The 23,803-nt window shown below is 38.9% G+C and overlaps 2 protein-coding genes across 6 annotated transcripts; both read left to right on the top strand.

Moving 5' to 3' along the window:
• The first annotated feature begins 2,853 nt into the window (after positions 1-2,853).
• On the top strand, positions 2,854-16,080 carry ppef1 (protein phosphatase, EF-hand calcium binding domain 1). Of its 2 annotated transcripts, none has more exons than XM_047364189.1 (18): positions 2,854-3,626; positions 4,687-4,719; positions 5,651-5,778; positions 5,870-5,930; positions 7,324-7,487; positions 7,591-7,678; positions 9,391-9,437; positions 9,512-9,678; positions 9,756-9,792; positions 9,921-10,070; positions 10,335-10,486; positions 10,576-10,810; positions 10,903-11,088; positions 11,171-11,313; positions 12,471-12,577; positions 12,655-12,818; positions 13,017-13,101; positions 13,204-16,080. In XM_047364189.1, exons 1-18 carry the CDS (start codon positions 3,572-3,574, stop codon positions 13,428-13,430), a joined length of 2,229 nt encoding a protein of 742 aa, XP_047220145.1. In that variant the 5' UTR covers positions 2,854-3,571; the 3' UTR covers positions 13,431-16,080. The 2 variants fall into 2 exon arrangements, with proteins under 2 accessions (XP_047220145.1, XP_047220144.1); XM_047364188.1 differs by having other exon boundaries at positions 7,564-7,678.
• A 437-nt stretch (positions 16,081-16,517) lies between these two features.
• si:dkey-163f14.6 (sushi, von Willebrand factor type A, EGF and pentraxin domain-containing protein 1) lies at positions 16,518-23,518 on the top strand. Of its 4 annotated transcripts, none has more exons than XR_007037975.1 (9): positions 16,518-16,729; positions 16,808-16,981; positions 17,146-17,310; positions 17,420-18,316; positions 20,636-20,758; positions 20,837-20,965; positions 21,628-21,836; positions 21,923-22,039; positions 22,250-22,266. XR_007037975.1 is itself a non-coding variant. In XM_047363232.1 (9 exons), exons 1-9 carry the CDS (start codon positions 16,636-16,638, stop codon positions 22,402-22,404), a joined length of 2,067 nt encoding a protein of 688 aa, XP_047219188.1. In that variant the 5' UTR covers positions 16,518-16,635; the 3' UTR covers positions 22,405-23,518. The 4 variants fall into 4 exon arrangements, 3 of the variants coding, with proteins under 3 accessions (XP_047219188.1, XP_047219189.1, XP_047219190.1); XM_047363232.1 differs by having other exon boundaries at positions 21,628-21,840; positions 22,250-23,518; XM_047363233.1 differs by having other exon boundaries at positions 21,628-21,840; positions 21,923-22,080; positions 22,250-22,372.
• Positions 23,519-23,803: the final 285 nt, after the last annotated feature.

Genomic DNA, 23,803 nt, shown 5'->3' with positions numbered 1-23,803 from the left:
AAAGACTTGCTGTCTTGGTCACAGATGCGCCAGCAAGACGTGCACCAACAATTTGTCCTCTTTTGAACTCTGGTATGTCACCCATAATGTTGTGTGCATTTCAATATTTTGATCAAAACTGTGCTCTTACCCTGCTAATTGAACCTTCACACTCTGCTCTTACTGGTGCAATGTGCAATCAATGAAGACTGGCTACCAGGCTGGTCCAATTTAGCCATGAAACCTCCCACACTAAAATGACAGGTGTTTCAGTTTCATTGTCCAACACCTGTACACACACACACATATATATATATATATATATATATATATATATATATAACTGGGGAAAAAAGGAGAGGAAAAAAGAAAAGATAATCTGTTGGATCACAACACTGTTGTTAAGAGGTCTCCTCAAACACTGAAGATAGGGTCCCCGCCCTGCATCACCTTTTATGAGACAAACATTAATCATAAAACAAAACAAAGCTCTAAATAATGTGACCACATGTAACTGTTTTTATTTGAGTCTAATTTTTTTCTTGACCAGAAAACACCTGAACCCCCACTGAGGGCTTTACAGACAGGTGGGTGAAAGTAATTGAGCCTAATTAAGCAAAGCTGTTGTCAATTTGCGTTCATTAAAATCTTCTTTTCAGCATTAACACAGAGCCTCTGACTTTCTTATCTGGAGCTGTGTAAAAAGGCTGTGCTAACAGCTTTGTTAGTTTATTTTGGAAGCCTGTTTGTAATTGGGCAGAAGAGAATGAAGGCTCCTGTTCAAGCAGCTCGCAGGATTCCTGCAGAAAGAAAGAGGGTTCGAGGTTACTCCAATTTCATCTACAAAACTCATAAAGAGGTTAGATGTTGTTTCTGTGTGGTGTCTAAGAATTGTACACTCTTAAAATTGCATTTTAGATGACACAATCTCACCCTCCATATACAGAACATCTTTCAAAGACTTGAATTTAACTTCTTTCTTTCACAATTTCCCCCCAACAGGCTCATCCAGCAAGGATGAAGAATCCAGATTTCCTGGCCAGTCGGCATCTTAATTTCCCCAGGCCACTCCTGCTTAGACTGGTGAGCTTGGAAGCATATCGGTTGTCCAAGAGCAACAGACTAAAAATCATCACTCTGCAGGAAATTGATACTGCTGTCACAATCGTACAAAAGAGGATTTGTTCAAAAGCTGCTGCATAAAGTATTGGACTTTCACTGAACATTGTGTTTACATTTTTATTAATAAAAGCTTAATTTTAAAACTATAGTGCTTCTGCCTTGGTGTCAGGTATTTATGAAGAATCTAATGGCATCTCGCTCCAAAGGAGGAGACTGCATTTTAACAAAACTGCTCCAATTATGTTGGCAAACACAACAGAGGCAATGAGGACAATGCATGTGAATTAGCGAACCCTGGACATGAATCCTATTGGCTCACATAACTAAAAGAAAGTGAACATTTTTTTAAAGGTTCAATGAATGGTTCAGTAACTCATGGGGCATAAAATGAAGAATTGTAAGGTGCTTTCAGGTGAAACTGCAGGGTCTATGTGCTGGAGTCCTCCAATACACCCTGAATCAAACTGCAGGATTCACTCAGCTCTGCAGAGGCCTGGTAACAAGCTACTCCTTTGGTTCAGCTGTGATGGGTAAGGGATGCATCTAAAAGCTGCAGGATAGTAGCTCTGAAGGGCTGGACTTGAGACATTGTAATCCTGAATGGAACTTACCAACAGTAACTTTTATCAAGGTTTGAAATGCTAACTTTGTCAACTGTGAACTTTAAGTTGAATGTAGATCTGTAACAAGTGGGCATGTGATGGCTATGACACTATCTTCCTGAATAATCTGACCTCTTACACATTTCACTCTTCTTACCATGACTTGTGAAAGAATTGAGGTAAACATCTTTAATGGAAAAGAGGAGCATGCCAAAATAAGCAGTGTTTATGGCCCTGAAGTGTTTTCAAGAAACTGATGCATGTGGATACATGTCAAAGTATTTAAACTGCTCTCACTCTGAGAATTGGGAAAATTTATTAATTGGACCATAAATAATTTATGATCAGTTATTTTAGATGAAGATTTAATGCTGAATGCACATTTTTAATTCCTCCTCCTGTTTTGAACATTTAAATTAGAAGCTGCAGCGTCCTAATATTTTATCAGAGATGGTTTTATTTGGAACGTCTCCCTCTGTAGATTAAACAAAATAGCTGGGAAACTAATTATTGGATACTGGAATGAAACATGCTTTCCTACTTTTCTGCTTTGAATGGAACGATCATAGTCCCACAGAGAAAGAAAAGGTAAATAAAATTTAAAAAAAAAACTAAAGTTGGACTACAAACATCTCCAAGAGCATATGGAGCCTTCATTTCCCATTGAATGTTAGATCTTGCATTGGTTCAACTTAAGTTGTTTCCTGTTTTGAGTTAATCATTAAAATTAGTCTTATTACTAATGGGTTAATTCTTGTTCCTATTGATGACTAGCTGCAATTATCATTCAGTTAAATTTAAATGGTAATATCACTGCTCCTCTACATTTGGCAGCTTGCTTATGGAAATGAATTTACCCTCCAGACTGATTTTGTGGTTGGTTGGAGACTGATTTGCACAATATAAAAATGTAGCCTTTATCACTGCTATATGGTTTCACTATTTGACACAAAGATAATTAAATCTTCAAACTTTCTGATTAATTTTAGATCCTTTGAACATTTTTGTATATTTGTATTTTTTTTCTTTGTTTGGATAATGTAAATTCTGTCTGTTTAAACAATTAAAATGTATAGTCGCACAACGAGGACAACGTCTAAGACAATTTTAACCCCGATGTGCGAGGTTTATGCCATATTACACAGCTTCCCTTGCAGTACGGAGCAGCATGTGGAGGTGCTGTGGTTAATGTTGGAAACCACCTGCTACTGCCTCCGCTTCATCTTCCAGCTCGGATCTCTGGGCATGCATTCTGCACCTCCTTTTGCGTCCACAGCTTCTCTGGGAATGCTCCGATCTCCTTCCCACATCTGAATATTCAACTATCTAACCTATCCATCGAAGAGGACGCGGAGCTGGACCTTTACAGACTTGGACGCACATTTTTACGCATGAAATAATGCGATCACTTCTTCCCAAAGGATCGTGCGGATTTAAGCTCCGGGTAGGATTCAACGAACTGCACAGCTGAAAGCGACACAAGTCTGTTTATGAAACCATAATAGTAGATAATGTAATGCGACTTTTTTCCGTAGCTAGATCTTTTTTTCTGCGCAATTCACCGAAGCGTGCAAAACATATTGGCAGCCATTTACAAGCTTAATTCTGGTCGCAAGTCAGGGGTGTTATTAAGATCTTGAAAGACAGGGGCTTCAGCCCAGGCAGAAAAGGGTAAACATTTTTAAACATTTAATTATTATAATGCCCGAGCCAGCATTTTCTTAGGCTGTCTTTTATCATGTAAGACAAAAGTGTAGGGAAAGTTTAGGTTAACATGGTCATCAGTTAGATGCTGCCATCCAAAGTAAGCCCCCCCATGCTTGGAGAAGAGTGAATAATGTGACCCCTGGACCTCCCTGCTGACCATCATGGGATGTGGCACCTCTGTTGCCACTGAAACACAAGTAAAGAAACTGGAAACGGGTAAAAGTATTCTGGACTATAGTGTAGACTGGTTGTGTTTGTGGTGTTGTGTTTTTCTTTTGGGGGGTGGAAATTATCAGTTTTATCAAAACTAGTATAGTTTGTCATGCTAGTGCACTTAAACGTGTTGCAGACTAAGCTAAAAAAGTGTGAATGGGACTACCAAGAGAGGAGAGCATGCTTTTAAATTTGTTTGATTGTAATAAAAACATATTAAGCCTTTTATATGTAAGTAAAGTCCTTCAGTGAGGACTTAACACATTTAATCCTTAAATTGAATGATCCTGGGTGGACTACACAATGTCTGTAGGAGACTAAATGTGTTTTGTTTTTTTCTACAACAAACAAGACAATTTATTGAAAAGGACATTAATTTGTCAGTGATTACTAATAAAAGTGTGAATTTACTCAAAATGCATCAGCCTCAGAAAATACATGGATCATGTTAAAGTAAAAGCCACAAATTACTGTTTTACAAAAAATATAAACAAAAGATAAAGGATAAATACAATATCTGGCTATAACAGTTGGAGTAGCACTAGAAATAACAGCATGTACAAGACATAAGCAGTAGATTATTAATAGGTTATACCATTACTGTAAATAACTTATCTATTTGAAAGTAAAACCAATGATCTAAGTCCTTGGCTTTTTTAAGAACTTGTTTTGGTTCATTTTCTTTTGTTTAATCTTATAAAGCAGCACTTCTTAGCTGTCAATGCACTGTTTTATTATTGTTCAGTGTTGTGCTCTTTTCTTTCACTGCGTTGGCTTCTGGGTTTGTTGCACACACACACACACACACACACAGATGTTTGACAGATGGTAGTGTTTTGTTTTCTTCACAGCTAGTCTTCTCTCTTTAATGAGTGTCGTTACTCCCAAAAGCTTGTTTAATTCGTTCAGTTTTTCCAGTCCCACTGTTGCCCATGACCTCCCTTGTGTCTTGTTATCGCTCCTACTTAGTTTGTCTGTGTGTGTGTCTTCATGTGTGTCTGTGTTTGCTCATGATTTTATTCAATTACCAGCTTCTCTTGCTGACTTGTATTTCTTCTCACAGAAGAAGCTCTTAAAAGTCCCAGCCCGGCTCTGAGTAAGATAATTTTTAGTCTTTGACTCAAATTATCATCTTTATGTATTTGAATGCATACATATAGTACCTTGCAAAAGCAGAGTACCCTTTGCACTCTCTGACTTTTTAGCACATTACAAGTACAAACCTCAAAGTACCACGCAGAAATACATAACTGTGAAGGAGAAGGAAAAGGATACATGGTGGTGGGAGCCTCATGCTGTGGAAATGTTTTCTTTAGTAGGCAGAGAGAAACTAATCAGTTGATAGGAAGATGAACAGAGATAAACAGGAAAATACTAGAAGAAAACATGTTAGAGGCTGGAAAAGACTTCTGATTGGGGCTTAAGTTTGTTGTCCAGCAGGACAATGACACTAAACATATCACCAGAGCTTAAATACAATGGTTTAGATCAAAGCAAATACATGTGTTAAAAGGGACTAGTCAAAGCAAATACATGTGTTAAAAGGGACTAGTCAAAGTCAAGACCTAAAGTCAATGGAGAATCTGTGACAAGACTTGAAAATTCTTTCCCTGATTCTCTTTGCAAACAGTGGGCAAAACCTTCAGTCTCTATGTGCAAGACCTGCAAGTATAAGAGCAACAAAGCTTAGTCTTACAAAACATTTTACTAGTCAGGGGTTAGATTCATATGCATGTCACACTTTTCAGATTTTATTTTATTTGAAACCTTTTCCTTCCCCCTTCAAATATGAAAAATACAATACATAACAGTTTGATGCTGTAATGTGACAAAGTTTAAGGGTTTTAACCATTTTTTGCAAAGCTTAGTATCTAGGACATTTATAGCTGTTTAATTACTTGCTTCTTATAAAGTAACTTAGAACAAAAGGTTAAAACCACCTGAAGATTAAGCTCTTCCATGAGCAGATGGCTAAACATATTGTTGCACTTCTGCTCAGTTGATAAACATCTGCTACTTTACTGTAGCGTTGAAGGCAGCTGTATTAATTCAGCGATGGTACCGGCACTACATGGCCCGACTGGAGATGAGACGGAGGTACACCTGGAACATCTTTCAGTCCATCGAATACGCTGGGGAACAGGACCAGCTACAGGTCTCTCTCTCTGTGCTGCAGGCATTTCTGACTGTTGCTTATTTAGAAGTCATCCTAAAGCTTATGTGTTATTTTGTCTTAATTTCTCCAGCTGTCCAGTTTTTTTACTTACATGCTGGACAACGTCACTCAGCTTAATGGAAACGGACCTGGTGAGACAGAAACAGTGCTGCCATTAAGATTTATTGTTTTTTAGTTAATGTAAGCCTCTACTTTCATGGTTCATGTTTCCCTTTTATTCCCAGCAATGGCTACATTTTCTAAAGTTAGATTGTATCCTCTTATTTGTGTCTTTATTATAGCTTCAAACATGTTTAGTGTGATCTGTTATTCAATACTACTTCCGACCTCAGTAAGAGGTGACATTTTAGTATTTGTTAGTCATCAATTAGGGCGAAGTTGTTGAAAAAGGAACATTTCTCGTAATAAGCACCATTTTTGTTTAACAAGTATAGTTTGGCCTAAATCCGAAAGCCCAACATATACGCTGTTGCTTAGTAACAGCTTTGAATGTGGAGGCCAGTGTGTTGGTGTGTAGCTTTTAAACTGTTTAAGTGTGGATTGCACAACTCATCCGGCTGAAAGGCAAAACGCTTCTTCTACAAGCTAATCCGTACCTCATTCTTATGGCCGATTCTCTGCTGAATATAGTCTCTCATGGCTTTTAAATTCAGCCAACATGCAGACAGGGTAGTCATTGTGCGCTACAGACATCTGTGTTTTTTGTTTGAGAGTGAGAGGCCGAGGGCAGAACAAAGGGCATTTAATGGACGACAGACAATAGACCCACAAAAGGAGGCCTGTAGGTAGATGTCTGCTTTTTTGCTTGCATAAATTAGAGGCCATTATTTTTTATTAGCATATCGCAGTGCTCTCATGTCACATAGAGCTGAAAGTGATACAGAGGCAAGCTATTTATAAAAATATTCTACAAAATAAACCCTGTGTTGGAGATGTTTTTATTTTTATATCCAGTTATAATAAATATTCTCCCAACCCGTTCAGGTCCAAAATCTTAATTTATGTAGCATTCTGTAACTCCAAATCATAACCCTCCAATTTTGGTACCAATTATTAAGATGACCATTATCAATTATACTGTACTTTAAATTGACTTTTCACTCTCTGAAGTTTGAGGTGCCTGTTTTGAAGAAAAACTATCCTCAGTCAGGATTAAAACTGAAATACTGAAATCGTACTAGCATTAGCTAAATGTAAACTCCCGCAAATGGCAACAAAAGGGATTACACCATGCCATTAATGATTTAGGTAGAAGTCAACCTTCCCATTTATTGTTGCCAGATGAGAGCAGATGTAGTGACCATGTGTTTCAAGTAAAATGCAGTTATTTACAGATGATAATTCTGACCATTGCTATAGGCTACAAAGCACAAGTTGGTTCAGTTGGCTGATCTGGAAAATAAAAATCTCTCTGGTTATTTTCTTATGTCACGTCTTTCAGTGTAATTAAATTTCAAGTGCATAATTAAAAGTTATAAAAAGAGTTTCCAGTTTGTGAAGAGTGCCACATATCATCTCCTCCAGACTTGATCTCCCAGCTGCTGGACCCTGTCATCGACCCCTGGCTAGACAGAGAGACCTGCTACAAAATGATCTCCATCCCAGAGTCTTACACTGGACCTCGTATTTCGTTTCCTCTTTCTGTCTCTGATACAAACACACTTCTCAGTGCATTTAAAGAGCAGCAGGTACCCACTATGACACTTTCAATTTTCTTAAAGCAACATTTGCTTTTTTTGCTTGTGGATGTGTTTTTCCACACAGATTCTACATGCCAGGTATGTCCTGCAGCTGCTGTACGAGACCAAAAAGCTCCTCAAACAGATGCCAAATATTGTCCATTTGTCAACATCCTACACCAAGGAGATCACCGTATGTGGTGAGGAGTCAGTCTGTTATACCTGTTAACATTAACATTGTCCTCTTTCTGTACATTAGGACAAACATGAAAACATTACATTCTCATCCTGATGTTGTTTGTACTGTAGGTCACTAAATATATGAATAAATGATCACAGATGTTTTTAAATATGTCATAAGTACAGCTAACTGTCTTAATGGCAGCGCTCCAAGACATTTGCACGCTGATCAGGCACTTGACTTCTCTTCCACAGCTGCCTCCTCCAACAAACTTGCATCTCATTAAACTCAACAATACTTATGACCAAAGCAAAGGACACACACTGCTTGTGTTCAGGTGGTGCCGTTTGGAGATGTTTGCATACAACTTACAGTTACGGATATTTAATTATTTTTGTGTTTTTTGATGCATTGGGAATGTTTTTTGTCCAATGTGGAATCAACTTTGAGATTATTGTCCTGTCTGAGAAGGACATTGTGCCCAAGTCAAAAAAACATATATTTTTTTTATTGTTTTGACATTAAGCTGAAGAATATGAAGGTAGTTCCACATTATTCCGACCACATTCTGCAATGCCCACAGCATGATGCTACCACCACCAGGCTTTATAGTTGGTGCAGCTTTCTTAAAGCTTCACCTTGACTAACACCTTGATTAACACATTGTGATCAAATGACAATTTTTGTCTCATTTGTTCATAAAATGTTTCTATAAAAGGCATTCGGTTTGTGCCTGTAGGTAAATACAAAATTCAACTATGCTTCAAGGTGTTGATTTTGGAGTAGAGTCTTCTTTCTTGCTTATAGCACTCCCCTGTTCATGCACTGTTAAAATGGGTTTACTGTGCAGGTTGACACTAGTGTTACAGCAGCTTCCAGTTAACAGTAGGCTTAAAGCCTTGGAGGTTCCTCTGCTGTTCCACATCCTCCTAACCAGTTTACTATTTTTTGAGGGTTATTTGCAGTTTGGTTTAGATTGTTCAAACTTTGACTCAGCCAAGTGTTTCAACAAAGATGATGATCCCAAACACAAATTAGAAACAGTTTTTAAGAATGGACAAATCAGGCTATTTGAAATGGCCTTTTCAAAGTCTGAACCTTAAGCCTTTTGAAAATTTGTGAATTAGGCCCAAAAGATCTGCGAACAACCCAGAAAAACAACCAAATAAAAAAAAAACCCCAGTTCTTTCAAGAAGGGTTCAAATATCCTGGCACAGTTATACCTAACATTCGACAAGCAGTTTGTTAATGGCCATTTCACCATATATTAGCAGGGGTGTAAGTATATATTTAGGCCTTTTAGTAAAATTCTGACCCTGTGCTGTTTTGGGAGAATTGACGAAAAACCATGTTTTAAAAGATGTTCAGTTTGTTTTTTGTGTATATCGCTGGAAAAAGAGCGATACAAAGAAATTAGCTTAACTTAAAAATAATCTAACATTCCTGTTGATGATAAATGTATTCACGTTTCTACCCAGAATAGAATAGAATAGAAATATCCTTTATTGTCATGCTGTGGGGAAATTCAGGTGTGTCAGTAGCAAAGTAAACGTTAACAGCAAATGGAAGCATGCAGATAGGGTAAAAAACTGCACACACCAAAAAGTAAGAGTAGACTGCACAGTGAGGGAAAATTGACAATAAAGAAAAATAAAGACTGTACAAATACTATAAAATTAGCACATTGTCCATGTGTCCATGTCGGTATCAGTGATGTTTCTTTTGGTGCAGGCGACCTGCATGGCCGGCTGGATGACTTACTACTGATATTCTATAAGGTGCTCTGATACACAACACATTTTATAAAAAATAAAATGTTCCTGCTGGATAAAACATTTTTGTTACTGTCCAGAATGGACTACCTTCTGCTGAGACACCCTACGTCTTCAATGGAGACTTTGTGGATCGTGGGAAAAAGTCAGTAGAAGTGGTTATCCTCCTGTTTGCCTACCTTCTGCTTTACCCTGACCACATGCACCTGAACCGAGGAAACCACGAGGATCACATAATGAACCTTAGGTGGGTGTGTGGGAAGAAAATTAGGAGAAAAAAATGTTTCCCTCAGAAGTCCTTTAAAAATGTTTCTTCTTTCTCAGATATGGATTCACAAAAGAAGTTATGCAGAAGTATAAGGTAGAGCCAACTATCATGACGTGCCCGTCTGCACTACTATTCTGCAGATAGTGATGGTCATTGGATTTTGGTGGAATAATTTTAAAGTGGTCCGCCATTATGAGGTCTGTTTGTTTTTCTGCATGCAGACCCATGGCCGTGAGATCCTCCAGCTGTTTAAAGACGTTTTCAGCCTTTTGCCCATCGCGACAGTCATTGATGCAAAGATCCTTATTGTGCACGGAGGAATTTCAGACCAGACTGACCTGGAACTGCTCAGTTCTATAGAGAGACACAAGGTTAAGGAAGATCCATTGCTAACCTTTGATCTTTTTGTTTTATAAACTGCAATTTCAAAAATTATCTAATTGGATTTTAGGAAAGAATGTGTAAGTTTGGCACTCCAGCAGGTGTTGAGCAGTAGATTCATTCAAGTTAAAGCTTTTTAAATAACTTTTTTAAGATATTTATGGGGCTTTACAGTATTTTCTCCCTTCTTAGTACAGTTCTGACCATTTGCGTTAGTTGTTGTCCTTACAGCATGTTGTGATCTGCGCTCTCAGGTGAAATCTGCCTTGAGGTTTCCCAGACGCAGTTTGGAACAACTCGACATTGGTCAGTCCCACCGACTGGGCAAAAGAATGAGATCGACAGACAGCTCTCATCCCAGAAGCAGCCACAGCTACAATGAGAACCACAGAACCCCAAGTCTGAGGTCTGAAAGCTTATCTTCACATGCAGATGTTGCCTATTTATTTATTTATTTTTTTAAAACAGAATTTTTCTGCTACACATTCTCTTCAGGAAGAGGAGATGCAGGCTCAGCCGACAAAACAGCGGAGACTCCACTTCTTCATCCTCGTCCTCATCATCCTCCTGTTCTTCGCTCTGCTCTCCTCGAACTCCATCCTGCATCTCACCTCAAACGTACCCATCTTCTCCCAGCACACCCTACAATGTCCTCCAGGTGCCTTTCCTGGATTCCTTGTCGTTTGTTCCACTTCCATCACCTCCACAACAGGAACGGGAATGGAAACAAGTAAGAGATTAATTTGAAAGGACATTTTTCAGCTCTCTTTCCTAATGTGATGTGTCACATACAGCATCTCTATCCACTTTTGTATCTACCAGATTGTGGATATATTGTGGAGTGACCCTAGAACCCAAGAAGGCTGCAGCCCTAACACTTTCAGAGGTGGAGGTTGCTACTTCGGCCCTGACATTTCTCAGAGGTTGCTGCACCAGCATGGACTGCAGCTGCTCATCCGCTCTCATGAGTGCAAGCAGGAGGGATATGAGCTTTGTCATGACGGACACGTAGGACACATAAAACTCACCCATGTTGTCCAAAAACTTTGACATCCCCAAGCCTGCAGAGATAAACTTGTAAATCTTATAGGTGATCACCATCTTCTCCGCTTCAAATTACTATGAGGAGGGAAGCAACCGTGGTGCTTACATCAAACTGGGCAAGGAACTGGTTCCTCGTTTCTACCAGTACCAAGTCAGCCGCACAACCCGCAGGCTTACGCTGACTCAGAGGTACAAAACAGTCATTGCTTTAGCTCAGGACACACTAAATTTGTTTTACCCAAATCCAAGCAAGTGTTGCCAACAGCCAATGAAAAAGAGTGTGTAAGACAATTATCTAAGAACTTTATTTGAAGTTACATTTACAAAACGGTAGGCAATAAACCATAAAATCATAAATGGAAACATTATACCATGAATGCAACAATATAGATAAGAAGACACAAGTGAGTGTTTTGGGAAGGTGTCTCTATGATGGTAGTTTGGCATGGGGGGGTTTCAGCTTTTTTGTCATTTTATTAATTTCATTCAATGAAATTCTGGCCAAAGTAATTAGAAAGCACTAGTAATAAATTAGAGGGAGCCCACTGTCATCCATGTTTGCTTACTTACATCTCATCCTCCTGTTCCTTTACTTTCTCTTAAAGATTTGTTTGACAAATCATGTAGGGTGTGTGATCAGTGGTGGTTCAGACATAAATATCGCACTGGGTGAGCCCCTCTTCCTGCCCCCTAAAAGGAATGGAATAAAATATAAAACAAAATAATAGTCCCTGTATTTTGAGTAATCTCTTTAATGTGTGGAATTATTCAGTTCAGGTTTGATCATTGTTGGTATTTTACATTTTAAACAAATTCAGTCCAGAGACCCCACCACCCCACTACCACCACCATCCCTAAAAAAGAAAAAAAAGTGAAATAGCCCTTTAATGTAATGGAATCAGAACCTGCTACTCGGATAAAGACTTCAGCACCATAAGCCATTACAACCATCTCTTTTTACAGTGCTTACACTGTGTTACGTTGACCTGCATATAAAACAATAGAAAACTTGTTCTAGGTGCAAGTGAACAGACTCCCTCCAACCACACCACGTAATTGTGCCGCCCCCTATGGCATGCTGCCATGGGCAGTGAGCCATAGGTCCATAAAAAAACTGCTTCTATCTGAGTTTACTCCTCAGGCGGAGTTAAGTGAATGGTCCCAGCCTTTCAGTCATCATCCAGAAATCTGCTGGAACCAGCGAATTTCGTCTTTTGAAAATCTGTGAAGACTGTGTTTTGTGTAGTGTCCTGAGCTTTGGTTATCATGAACATGGTTAATATTTGGGACAAAATGTTTAAGTAAAATCATTGGTTTGCTGCCTGTTTGTCATATGCTGATTGCAGAGTACGTGCAGCAGAAGGCTCCGCTCTCAGGTCTCTAAAAGAGAAACTGTTCGCCCATCGATCTGAGCTGATGACAAGCTTCCAACAGTACGACCCAAAAGAAACTGGTACTCTTTTCTCTTTCTAGCACAAACATGCTCATCCTCTTGTAGCCATTACCCAGAAGAAGCTCCTTTTGTTACAGGTTGTGTTTCAGTCGGTGAATGGGCCAAGGTACTGGAGTCTGTACTGAGACTAGACTTACCCTGGCGGACACTTCGCCCACACTTAGTCCATCTGGCACCAGATGGCAGTGTTGAGTATCAGTCCTGCTTTGAGGATTTGGGACCAGGAGCTGCTCTGCCTCAGGTCAAAATATAAAAGTTGGAAATACTCATTTTCTAAAGTGCTGTGTGAAAAAATGTTTATTGGTCCCTGATAGGAAATGTAAAACTATAAACCAAACCTTATAAATGTTTTTATGACCACCTTATAATAGTTTAGGTATTCATTATTCAACCACAGTAAAGATTTTACATCTACTGCATATCTTGTGTTTCTCATTAGGTTTCTCCCAATTTGGCCGAAACTTTGTTCAGATACAGGACCGACATCGAGATAATTTTCAACATCATAGACAAAGATCATTCAGGTAAATAAATCTTTTCTGTAGATTTTTAAAAATATTCTTTAATTGGTTCAACATGTTCTCCACCAATGTAACTGTGTTCATGATGGATGTGGCTGTTTTAAGGTCTGATCTCCATCGAGGAGTTTCGCCACACCTGGCGGCTTTTCAGCGCTCACCTGGGGGTGGCTATTGACGACGGAGCCATTGATGAGCTGGCCCGCAGTATTGACTTCAACAAGGACGGCAGCATAGACTTCACAGAGTTCTTAGAGGCCTTCAGAGTGGTGCACAAACTGGACATTAAAGAACATCAACTCAGTGAAAAGATGGCTAAAAAGAAGTATACATGAAAATAGCTCTATTTGAAAGTAGGTAAGAGAAAAGGTGTGAAGAGATGCATTACATTTCATCTACCTATGATTGGCAATTATGTACAGTTTCTCAGAAGTTACTTGATTCTTTTGATTGCTGGCACCAACTCTTATTGAGTGGTTTTGCAATAAAATTTGGCTGCCTCTTTATTAACACATTAAAAAAAACATAGAATGCCTTTTGAAATGAAATAGATGCAAATAAATCATTTTTTTTATACCCAGAATAGTTGAATATTATTAAATTATTTGTGAGGCATATAAAAAAAAAAAACTTGTACCTGAAAAATGTCACTTGTGATCATTTTATTCAGGACTTTTTCTTGTGGTCTAAATACACTTTTCCTAGTGTAGCTTCACCAGTTTGTTCAGTATTTATCTGAATAATGTACAAATGTATTCAAACGTTTCTGATTTTTGTTTTTTTGACTATTACAGTGTCCACAGTTTTCATTGCTTAACTGTAAACAGATGTATTTATGTATTATTTATATGTATTATTATATGTATATATTGCCAAAATCATTTTAACTTCTTTGGAGAAACAAAGGTCGAACAACTCATAGATCCTTGGGGAAAAAAACAGTCGTACACAATTTTAAGTGCAACACAAGCATATTGTTTAGGCTTGTAGTTCAATTTTATCGATTCCTTAACTCTTCACATCCTGAACAAGCTTAATGTATATGTCAGATTTTCCATTTATTGGACTGTAATCATTAGCACGTGTAAATCTAAAGCTACGGTATTTTTACTTAATGAGATAATTAGTTTAACAGCTCAATATTCTGGCTTTATGAAATTTTTATTTTGGCCTTTTAATTAATGATTCATTTTACACATTTGTTCCACTTGCTTTTTGTGGCTATCAAGAGACTTTTTATTAAACTTGTTTTCAAAATTCTACATACCCCTGTTGAGATTCGAGGTTTTTGAAACTTAAAAATGAGACCATGATAAACGATTTCCAAAGTTTGTCCACTTTTAATGTGATGCAAGTTCCCCACAATTCCACTGAAAAAAAAAAACAAGTCCATTAGCAGACATAACCTGGGGTCAAAAGTTTGAACACACTTTAATACTTTACTAAATCACCTTCCAGCTTAATTGCGTTGCTTAACAAGAATAGGTCACCCTTTCACATCCTGATTAGGTTTCTGCACACCTGGCCTGATACAAGCTCTAGCAGATTGTAAATTGACTAAATTCATAAAGTACATTTCTAGTCACTTTGACCACTCAAAGCCCTTTACGCTAAAGCCACATTCACCCAGTCGCAGACACCAAAGCACAAATATCTATACACCAATAGTGCCTTGCTCAGTGGCACATCAACATGTGACAGGGGATGAAGCTGAAACTAAACCAGTGACTTTCGGATTGAAGAACAACTACTTTTCCCACCGAGCCACAGTCGCAGACACCTCTTGTCCCGTGACCTTTAGATGATCTAACAGAAATCTGTTAGACTTGGCTCTGGACTCTGGTTAGGTCATTCAACAATCATAGTTTTCTTCTGGTGAAAAATTATTCTGTTGATTTGGACAGAAGCTTAGTCTCACTGCAATACTGAAAGGAAGAAGCCCCTCTTCATCTTCAGCTTTCTAGCAGACACCTTGATAGTTTGGGTCAAAGCTGACTGGAATTTGAAAGTGTTCACAATTTCACCCACCTTAACCAAAACCAAATGAACAGAGTAACCTCAGAATATAATGCTTCTACAAGGTTTTGGGAGATTTTACCCAGACCTGGATGTTTTAGAGCCTTGTGTCTTGCAGAGTTACTTCTTAGTACAGAAATATGGAGAAAATGTCAGTCTGTCACATGTGCGACGCAACCAGTACTCGACATAAATTGCTGACACCTTTCAGTGTTCCCCTGACAATTAAAATAGTTTGAAAATTTTTTAAAGAGGAGCTCTGCGCACTCAGGAGAAATGATCCAAAGAAGGAAATGTCAGAAAGGTCCCAAGAAGGACAGCTGAAGTTCATTACAGGTTCATCACACTCGCTATAATATCAGGTGTGAACTCGAGAAGATTGAATACTAAAATTGAATCAAAATTAGCTTTAACAAAGTATTAGATCAAAAATGTGCACACTCGAAAAATTATGTTATTGCACCTTTTTATGTTTTAAATTTTACCCTTTACCAGTTTTAACATTTTTCAGTTGAAGTGTACAGGATATGCATTACATTCAACTTGAAAAAACTTTTTAAATTTTTAATAACAATTTCATTTTTAATAATTTATAACCCTGGAATTCTAACAGCGGTGTGTAGCCTCCTGCAGCTGTTGATTTGAGATGAAGTTCAAACATTTGTAGGTAGTCCTCCTGCAATGCATTGGCTGGGAAACAGTCGCACATCATGATGCTACCACCACCATGCTTTATTGCTGGCACAGTGTTCTTTCAGTGTGAAAATCCTCCAAACGGCTGTAAATTTCAGTTCAGACAGAAGGTGTTGATTTAAAAGTTATTTTAATGTTTGCTGTTAGTGTGCAACATCTGTATTTAAAAAAAAAAAAAAATCAGCAAAAAGATGAAGCCTACAAATCCAGAAGTATTGTTTCAGCTCAAATTACATTTCCCACAAATGAATAAAATTGCTGTCTGTAAACCCACCATGTTTGTTTTTCGCATGTGTTTTAAAGTGACTACTTTGGTGCATGCTTGTGTTTTAATGGGCTCCTTTACTCTGGTTTTCTAACTCTGTTATTACAAGCACAGCCAGATGTTAAACAGACCCATCCTGTCAGCCTGGGAAAGTAACAGGTTTGGAGTGTTTTGAAGCTGGTGGCAGCAGTTTTTACACATGCACAAACACAAATTAGATACATTAGGCCACAGATATTTACAGAGAAACGGGGGTGGGGTTAAAATTTGTCAGTTTGACTGTTTGAGCAAAGCTTATTGTCATGCCGCCACTTTTATATTAAGAGATGTCTGGTACTTGCAAAAAAAGCTATAAAAAGATTTAGTTGCTTCTGTATCTGTATTTAGTACTTGTGCCATTGCTTCACTTCCTCCTCTCTTCCTTCTTTCCATGCGATACCTCTGGGATTCCCATTTTTCTAGTTCCTACTTTTTCAAACGCTTCCTACTTTCTACTTTCTACTTTTTTTGCCCCCTGCTCCTCCCATCATTCCAGTTCAAATCTTCAGAGCAGTGCTGCAGCACAGATGATTACAGTGTTATCCTCAGCACGCAGTCAGATGGGATCTCAGATGGGATTACTGGTGGCACTGGTCATCTTTGATTCGCTCCATCTTTCAGGTATTTCTTGAAGCTAAAGTTGTTAGGTGTTGAGGAAACCTGTGTTTTTTTATGCGCTGACTCTGAAACTGTGTGTAGTGTTTGAAGATACGGGATGCAGTAAATTTAGGAATCTGGACAATGGACAGACATTTTTCCGGTATGGTGGACTCATGGTGATCTTTCGCTGCCATCCGGGATACAAGCTTCATGGACACAAAACCAACAGCTGTGTGTCTGGACAATGGTCTCGAGACCTCCCGGTTTGTGTTGGTAACACGTTTAATTTTCTTAATGATTTTAATCTCTATATATATTGGTTTAATTTGAAGTTCTGGAGGAGGAGAGAGGTAGTCAGAACTTGCAAATTATTTAGAATTTTATCGAAAGAATAGCATATTGCTTAACATCTCACATTATTAACACCACCTGTTCAGGTTCTGGCTGCTCCCACCCAGGCTCGATTATCCACGGGACGAGCAGGATGAATGAGGATGGCTCCTGGGCAGGGTTCAGCTGTAATAGTGGCTTTCGCTTATACGGCCCTTTAATGATATACTGCAAGGGCCACACCTGGAATAGCACAAAGCCTGTCTGCAAAGGTAAAGGTGGAAACATCTGTTTCTGGTTTCTCTGACTATTTCAAGACATAATCCCATGTTATTATATTAATTAAAATTTGATTCTTGTGGGTTTTTTTCTTCGTTTTAGAGGCAGACATTATGAGCTCAGTTTCAGTCAACAGTCTGCACAACTTAAACGCACGTCAGAACCTCCAGATTTCTGCAGCTTCAAAGAACCACCAACATTCCCTGTCCAATGATGTCAGCAACGGGGCTTCAGAAGAAGCAGACATCAAATTTGATCAGTTGCTTCATGCAGTATTCAATATGTTTGATAATGAGAGAAATAACCTAACAAACCCTGGTGCTGACCTCATGAAGCACACTCAGTTTTCCAGCGATGAGATAGAAACAACTCAAGGAACCTGGAGGTTTGGCTCAGTGGTGCAAACGCCACATTCAGCAAGAAGTTTGGATAAAGTTAAACAAATGTTGTCCGCAGAAGATAATTTTCCTTCCACTGTCTGGTCTGCTCATCAAACAGAGCTTTTGAAATTTTCTGAGCCACCTCTTTCATCCACATCTACACCAGCTGCTCCTATTTTTCTGGATGTTACTCCTGCACCTGCAGGGGAAGTTTTGTACCTGTCCACAAGTTCTTCCCTGGCTTCATCACCTGCCACCTCACCCTCTTCTGCTCCCAGTTCCAGCCATTCTAGTTTTAACAGACAGATCTCCAGTAACATCACCTTTCCTTCAAGCATCTCCACCTCAACTGGCTTGAGATCCCTCTGGAAGGAATTTCACAACCTCACACTGACCAGCACCTCCAAGCCAGTAGTGCATTTTCGAACTATGTGCTCATACCCACCTGTGCCTCTTCATGGGACTTTTTACTTCCATAATCTAGAGAACCCAGATCCCAGTGAGTTTAAATATTACATCCAGTACGCCTGCTACACCGGCTATACTCTGGCTCATGGAGACGTGAACAGCTACTGCCAGCCAGGAGGCGCCTGGAGTGGAGTCACACCGATCTGTCTAGGTAGGTGATGGGATTGTTCTTTTATTATTACTGACTGAACTCTAAAAATTTCTCAAGCAAACTAGTCCATAATAAACTTTAGAGGACATAAAAATTTCAACTTTCATCAAATTTAGCAAAATTTTATTAGCCAGACCCATTTCAGTTAACCAACTTTTAATTATGTTGTTTATTTTGTTTATTATTATTATCTTAATATTTCTAATGTGGATTTTTTGTTGAAATTTATGAGCATGTAAAATGTAACCGTTTTTATTCACAGTTATGTTCATGTCTATTCGTTTTGGATTTTTAACTCATTGAATGCATAATTAGTTGTTTTTTACATTTACTTGGCCAGAATATTATCTTTTCATTGTCTTTTGTTTTAAAGCAACAATAAGAATAAAATATAATTGAGAACATTAGGGTTTTTTTTCACATCGATAAAAATTATTAGTTTGTACTTGTATTACAAATGATTGGGCATTGGTATGTTTTTAAAGTTTCATTCAAGTGTTTTCTATTTTTTGTTTAAATGTAGGAAAGTTGTTTTTCTTTACTTGTTTCTGCCAAAATCTCTGATGTGTCTTGATGGCGGCGATTTAGCCACTTTAGCCACTAAAAGCTGATCGCCCCAAATCTCGCACAAAGGGTCATAAAACTCTTGAGGCGGGAAATCGGTGAAAAATCTCCAGTAACAAAACTGGGGCAAAGGAGTGGTCAGGCCACGAGGCCCAGACGCAGCTGTTCTGAATGGAAAAGGTTTAAAAGTCCATCTTCCAACTCCTGGCTGATGTGGGATCAGCCGGACAAAAACATGAACCTTGCTGATCGCTCCGTGAATCAGCCGCACAGCAAATCAAACAGCTCAGCATAAAACACTTCAATCAGTATTGCATGCAACAAGTTAATACCTTGGATTAACTACTGGTGATTCTAAATCACCTTAACTGTGCCTCATCCTGCCCAGACCTCTAAATACACCTATCCAATTTAATATAAAAAGGGAGGGGGGAACCAGAGTGTCACGTGTCCATGATCAGCTCATGAACGTAAACTTCTCATTCCGTCCAGAACGGGGAAAATATGAAGAACCGTTTAGTCCACTGAAAAAGGAGGAAAACTCGTCTCCTTGGAAACACCTCTGTGGGTTTTCCCCTGCGCTGGAGTGTGGGCGGGGTCTTCGATCGGTTATGAATCTTCTGACCTTCTTGCATCAGGCAGATTTCCAGCTTTCAAGTTCTTCCGCAAATGGCCGTGTGGAGGACAAATTCTCCTGCAAGCTTTTGTCTCCAGATTTGCACCTCCGTTGCGTCGCCCGTGAGACATGCTGGAAATGGCAACGAAAGTTTGGTTTCTGCGGGTTTTAAAATCCCAGGTGACATTGGAGCTGTAAATGTCGAACTGCGCAGCCTAGTCGGTCTGTCTGACCAAAATGGATGACCCCAACATATATTTACCATTTAATGAATTCTGTCAGTTCTTGTGGAGTTGCGTTTTATGACGGTTTTAGTGTGTGCTTGAAAAAAATGGTTTCCCTCATGCTGTTAATCTGTCACAGATAATCCAGACTCTTTTTTTTTTTTTTTTAAGAGTTGACACCATGTTCCGTTAACAATGGAGGCTGTAGCTAGCTCTGCTCTTACTCATCAAGACACAAATCAGAACCTGTGCCACCTCAGTCCTGTTTTTACCTGATTTTTCCTGATTTCTGGGTTTTTTTCTTTTTTTTTTTTGCATTCTGATCCTGACTGGTACTTACTTTTAACAACTGAGGCATGTTCCTGCAATAAAGCAAATCTTCACAATGCAAGTGGACAACCTATTTCTTCTTGTTAGGACGTTTGATGTCTTAAGGTTCACAGACAACGCCCCCAAATAAGCTGAGAGATTTAGGAGATTGTTGTAGCACTTAAACAACTGGTCCTTTTACACACATACCTATTCCCTGACAGCCTGACATTATTTGTGTATTTGGGTCCTCAGCACAGAGAGAAAGATCCAAAACACAAAGAGAGATGAGGTTGGAGAAATGCATGTCTCCGTTTCCTGTCTGGGGGACAGGATGCAGGAAAACATCTGTGTTATGGTTTACTCATTAGAGGCCATAACAGCATGTCATCATGGACACACATTTGAGAGGTTTCAAAATAAAACCTGTCATGTTTTGCTTTTCTATATCTTCACCTGCAAGCAGTTTATCTATCTGTCAGTGGCTCTTAACCAGCTATGTGTATTTTTTTCTAATATACCAACTAACTGAGTGCAAGTGTAAATGATTTATTATTGTTTGGACACTGTGCTGAATGTTAATGTTATGTGTTTCTCTGGATGTAGATTTGGATGAGTGTGCAGAGGGAAACCATCAGTGTCAGCAGAGCTGCATCAACACATTTGGCTCCTTCAGGTGCAGCTGTCATGTCGGGTATCAGCCAGCTCCTGACCCGGCCTCCTGCACCGGTGCGCCAATGACTGTGTGTACTTTGCGTTTGTGACATTTCCCTGATAAACAAATTATTTTTCTCCACATCTTTCCAGATGTAGACGAGTGCCTGCTGCCTGCAGCAGTCACAGGTTGTATGTTTGGCTGTGTTAACACTCCTGGAAGCTTCCACTGCTCATGTCCAGATGGCTTCAGCCAGCTGAGTGCAGATGGCCACTGCCAAGGTGGGGAAGCATTACTAAATATTATACTGAGCTGTAGTACCCAACGGTAGCATCCAGTGAAAAGGTATTCGCCTCTTACAGACTTCTGTTTTTGCTTTTTATCACATTTAAATGTTTCATATCATCAAACTCATTTAAAAAAATCTAGAGTAAATGCAAAACACAGTTCTCAAATTAATTTTTATTTTTTAGGGGAAAAAGCTGCTCTAACCATCCTGGTCTTGACAGAAAATTAAGTGCCCCCAAAACCTAATGGCTATTGCCATAAAGCAATTCTTGTATGTAGAACTATTTGAATTGAGTCATTTTGGAGAGCTCTTTGAGCATGAAAGGTCTGTTTAAAGTTATGCCACTTCATCTTTATTGAATTTCGGTCTGGACTTTGACTAGGCCTTTGCAAATCCTTAAATTTTGTTCTGTTCATCCATTCAGAGGTGGATTTGATGATGGTGTTTAGATCATTGCTGCAATACCCAAAAGCACTAGAGTTCAATGTCTCATACTGAAAGCTGGACAGTCTCCTTCAAGATTTCCTGGTATATAACTAGATGCATTTTGGCAATCTCTTACTTGCAAAGCTGTTCAGAGTAACAGAGACATTGTCCAAACGTTTAAATATCCGTGTATGCCAACATGGTCCTAAACCTTCCTATCTGATCCAGATATAGATGAATGTGCAGTTAATGATGAGCTCGGGCCCTGTATGCAGCGGTGTCACAACTCCCAAGGATCCTACAGATGCTCCTGCTCTTCTGGCCACATCTTGGCAGGAGATGGACACAGCTGCTTTGCAGAGTGTCCACCTGGATACAGGAAGAAACCAGTCACACCACCTAAGAATACAACTGGACAAAATACAAAACAAGACTGTGTAGGTATGAGTACAAATATAAACTCAATGTACAATGTGTCTGTTTAATTTTTGTCCACACTGTAGGGATGTCTGTGTGTTGTCAGATATAAACGAGTGCCTGGAGAATATGTGTGAATGGCAGTGCATCAACCTGCCAGGCTCCCACCGCTGTATCTGCCCCCGAGGATACACACTGCAAAGAGACGGGCGACACTGCAAAGGTTATTGTAGTTAGGCGTCTTTATGAGAAGGGCTGGTTAAAGTAAGCATAAACCAGTATCGCAAAATTAATTTTTGTTTCCTGAAATTACACAAATGTATGTATGCAGCTAAACTAAAATTTCAACATTACATGAGTTGGTGCAGAATGCACCTTATAGATGCATGTTTTTTTGTTTGTTTTATTGACATTTCTTGTTTGCCTTTTTCAGATATTAATGAGTGCAACCAGAAGAATGGGGGCTGCTCTCATTTGTGTGTGAACAGAAGAGGAGGTTTTAAATGTGCCTGTCCTCCCTCCCATCGTCGGTCTTCCTACAGCTGGAAGAAATGTATGCCAAAGACAACAGCGTCCTCTGCTGGCTGAGCTCTTTAGCAATTCTGCTAGACATCAGGCTGTTGTGATACTGTCTATTCGTTTAATGTAGACATTTACATTATATAGTTGCATAAAAACGGTTTTAAGTAATTAATAAATTGTAATGCTTATTGTTTTCTGGACGTTGACCGTAACTTGGTGGGTGTAGTTGTTTTAAGGTTGGTAAGTTGGGGATTTGATTCCAGCTTCCTCCTGTCATGTGTTGATGTTCCCCTGAGCAAGGCACTTAACCCCAAGTTTCCTAATAATCTGTGCTTGAATGTGATTGGGTGAATGTGCCTCTAGAGTAAAGTGCTTTAAGCGGTCTGTATGACTAGAAAGGCTCTTAAGGAAAATATCTAGATAGTCTTTCAGGTGCTCCAATTTTATTTGACAACTTTTTACGTTTTATTTTGAAACTTAAGAGCCCCTCTGCTTTATTTCTTTTCTCTCCTGACAAACTTTTCTTTTTGGTTTACTTGATTTTTGGAGAGGCAATCTTAACATTTATTAATTCCTGGTTCCTGGTCTTTCACCTTTATTTTGCCTGTAACCTTTTAGACAACAGGGTAGGGCATAAAAACTGGAAATACAAATATTCTCTATTTTCTTTTTTTAATACTTACCTAGACCTGGAAAATACTTAAATTCCATATTTTTCCAGACCGTGTAGGAAGTCTGGACCTTAGTTAGCTAATATCCTAAATGTAGCCACTGGTACCATTCGTATAGACCTTCAAAAGTATTGTATTTAATAAAGTATATGGAATTAATGGTTGTAAAAGCAAACAAAAATGTAACACTTTCTTGCAAAATGAATCTGTAGAGCTGTTTTAGAAAGAAACAGAAATATTCCAGCACATTTTGATTTTATGTACATGAAAATGAGATCACGAAGTGAATGTATTTTGACATCTTATATTGTTTTCAACATCAATTTTGGCCTTTAGCTCAGAGGGAAGAGCGGTTGTGCTGCAATCAGAAAGTTGTGGGTTTGATTCCAGCTTTTCTCCCCTGCCAATATGCCCTTTGGCAAGGCTTAAGCTGTCTACTTTTCTTTGTATTGGTGGGTGAATGTGGCATAGAGTGGGCAGTTTGACTAAATAAATGCTTAATAAATTTAGTCCATTTACCAGTCCTACAGTATGCATCAACACCAAAAAGCAGTGAGGAGCTCGGAGGCTTGCTGAAGTCTTCCTGTATTGTACAACTCCTCTCATATGAAAGTGCAAAAATTACAATGCTGTAACTAAGCTGCTCCTAATGTGATATTTAACAAACCAGCTCTATCTTCACACCTCATAAGGAGAAACATCTCATCTAGTCATTTTCATGTTGCACTGACTCATCTCTCCTCTCGTCCGTTTCTCGCCTTTTCTTGTTCCTCGCGCTGCAGGTGGTAGGGAAT

The sequence above is a fragment of the Girardinichthys multiradiatus genome, chromosome 4, assembly GCF_021462225.1.
Source record: "Girardinichthys multiradiatus isolate DD_20200921_A chromosome 4, DD_fGirMul_XY1, whole genome shotgun sequence".
Taxonomy (NCBI): Eukaryota; Metazoa; Chordata; class Actinopteri; order Cyprinodontiformes; family Goodeidae; genus Girardinichthys; species Girardinichthys multiradiatus.
The sequence above is the reverse complement of the archived record's forward strand: the minus strand, read 5'-3'. Positions and strand labels throughout refer to the sequence as shown.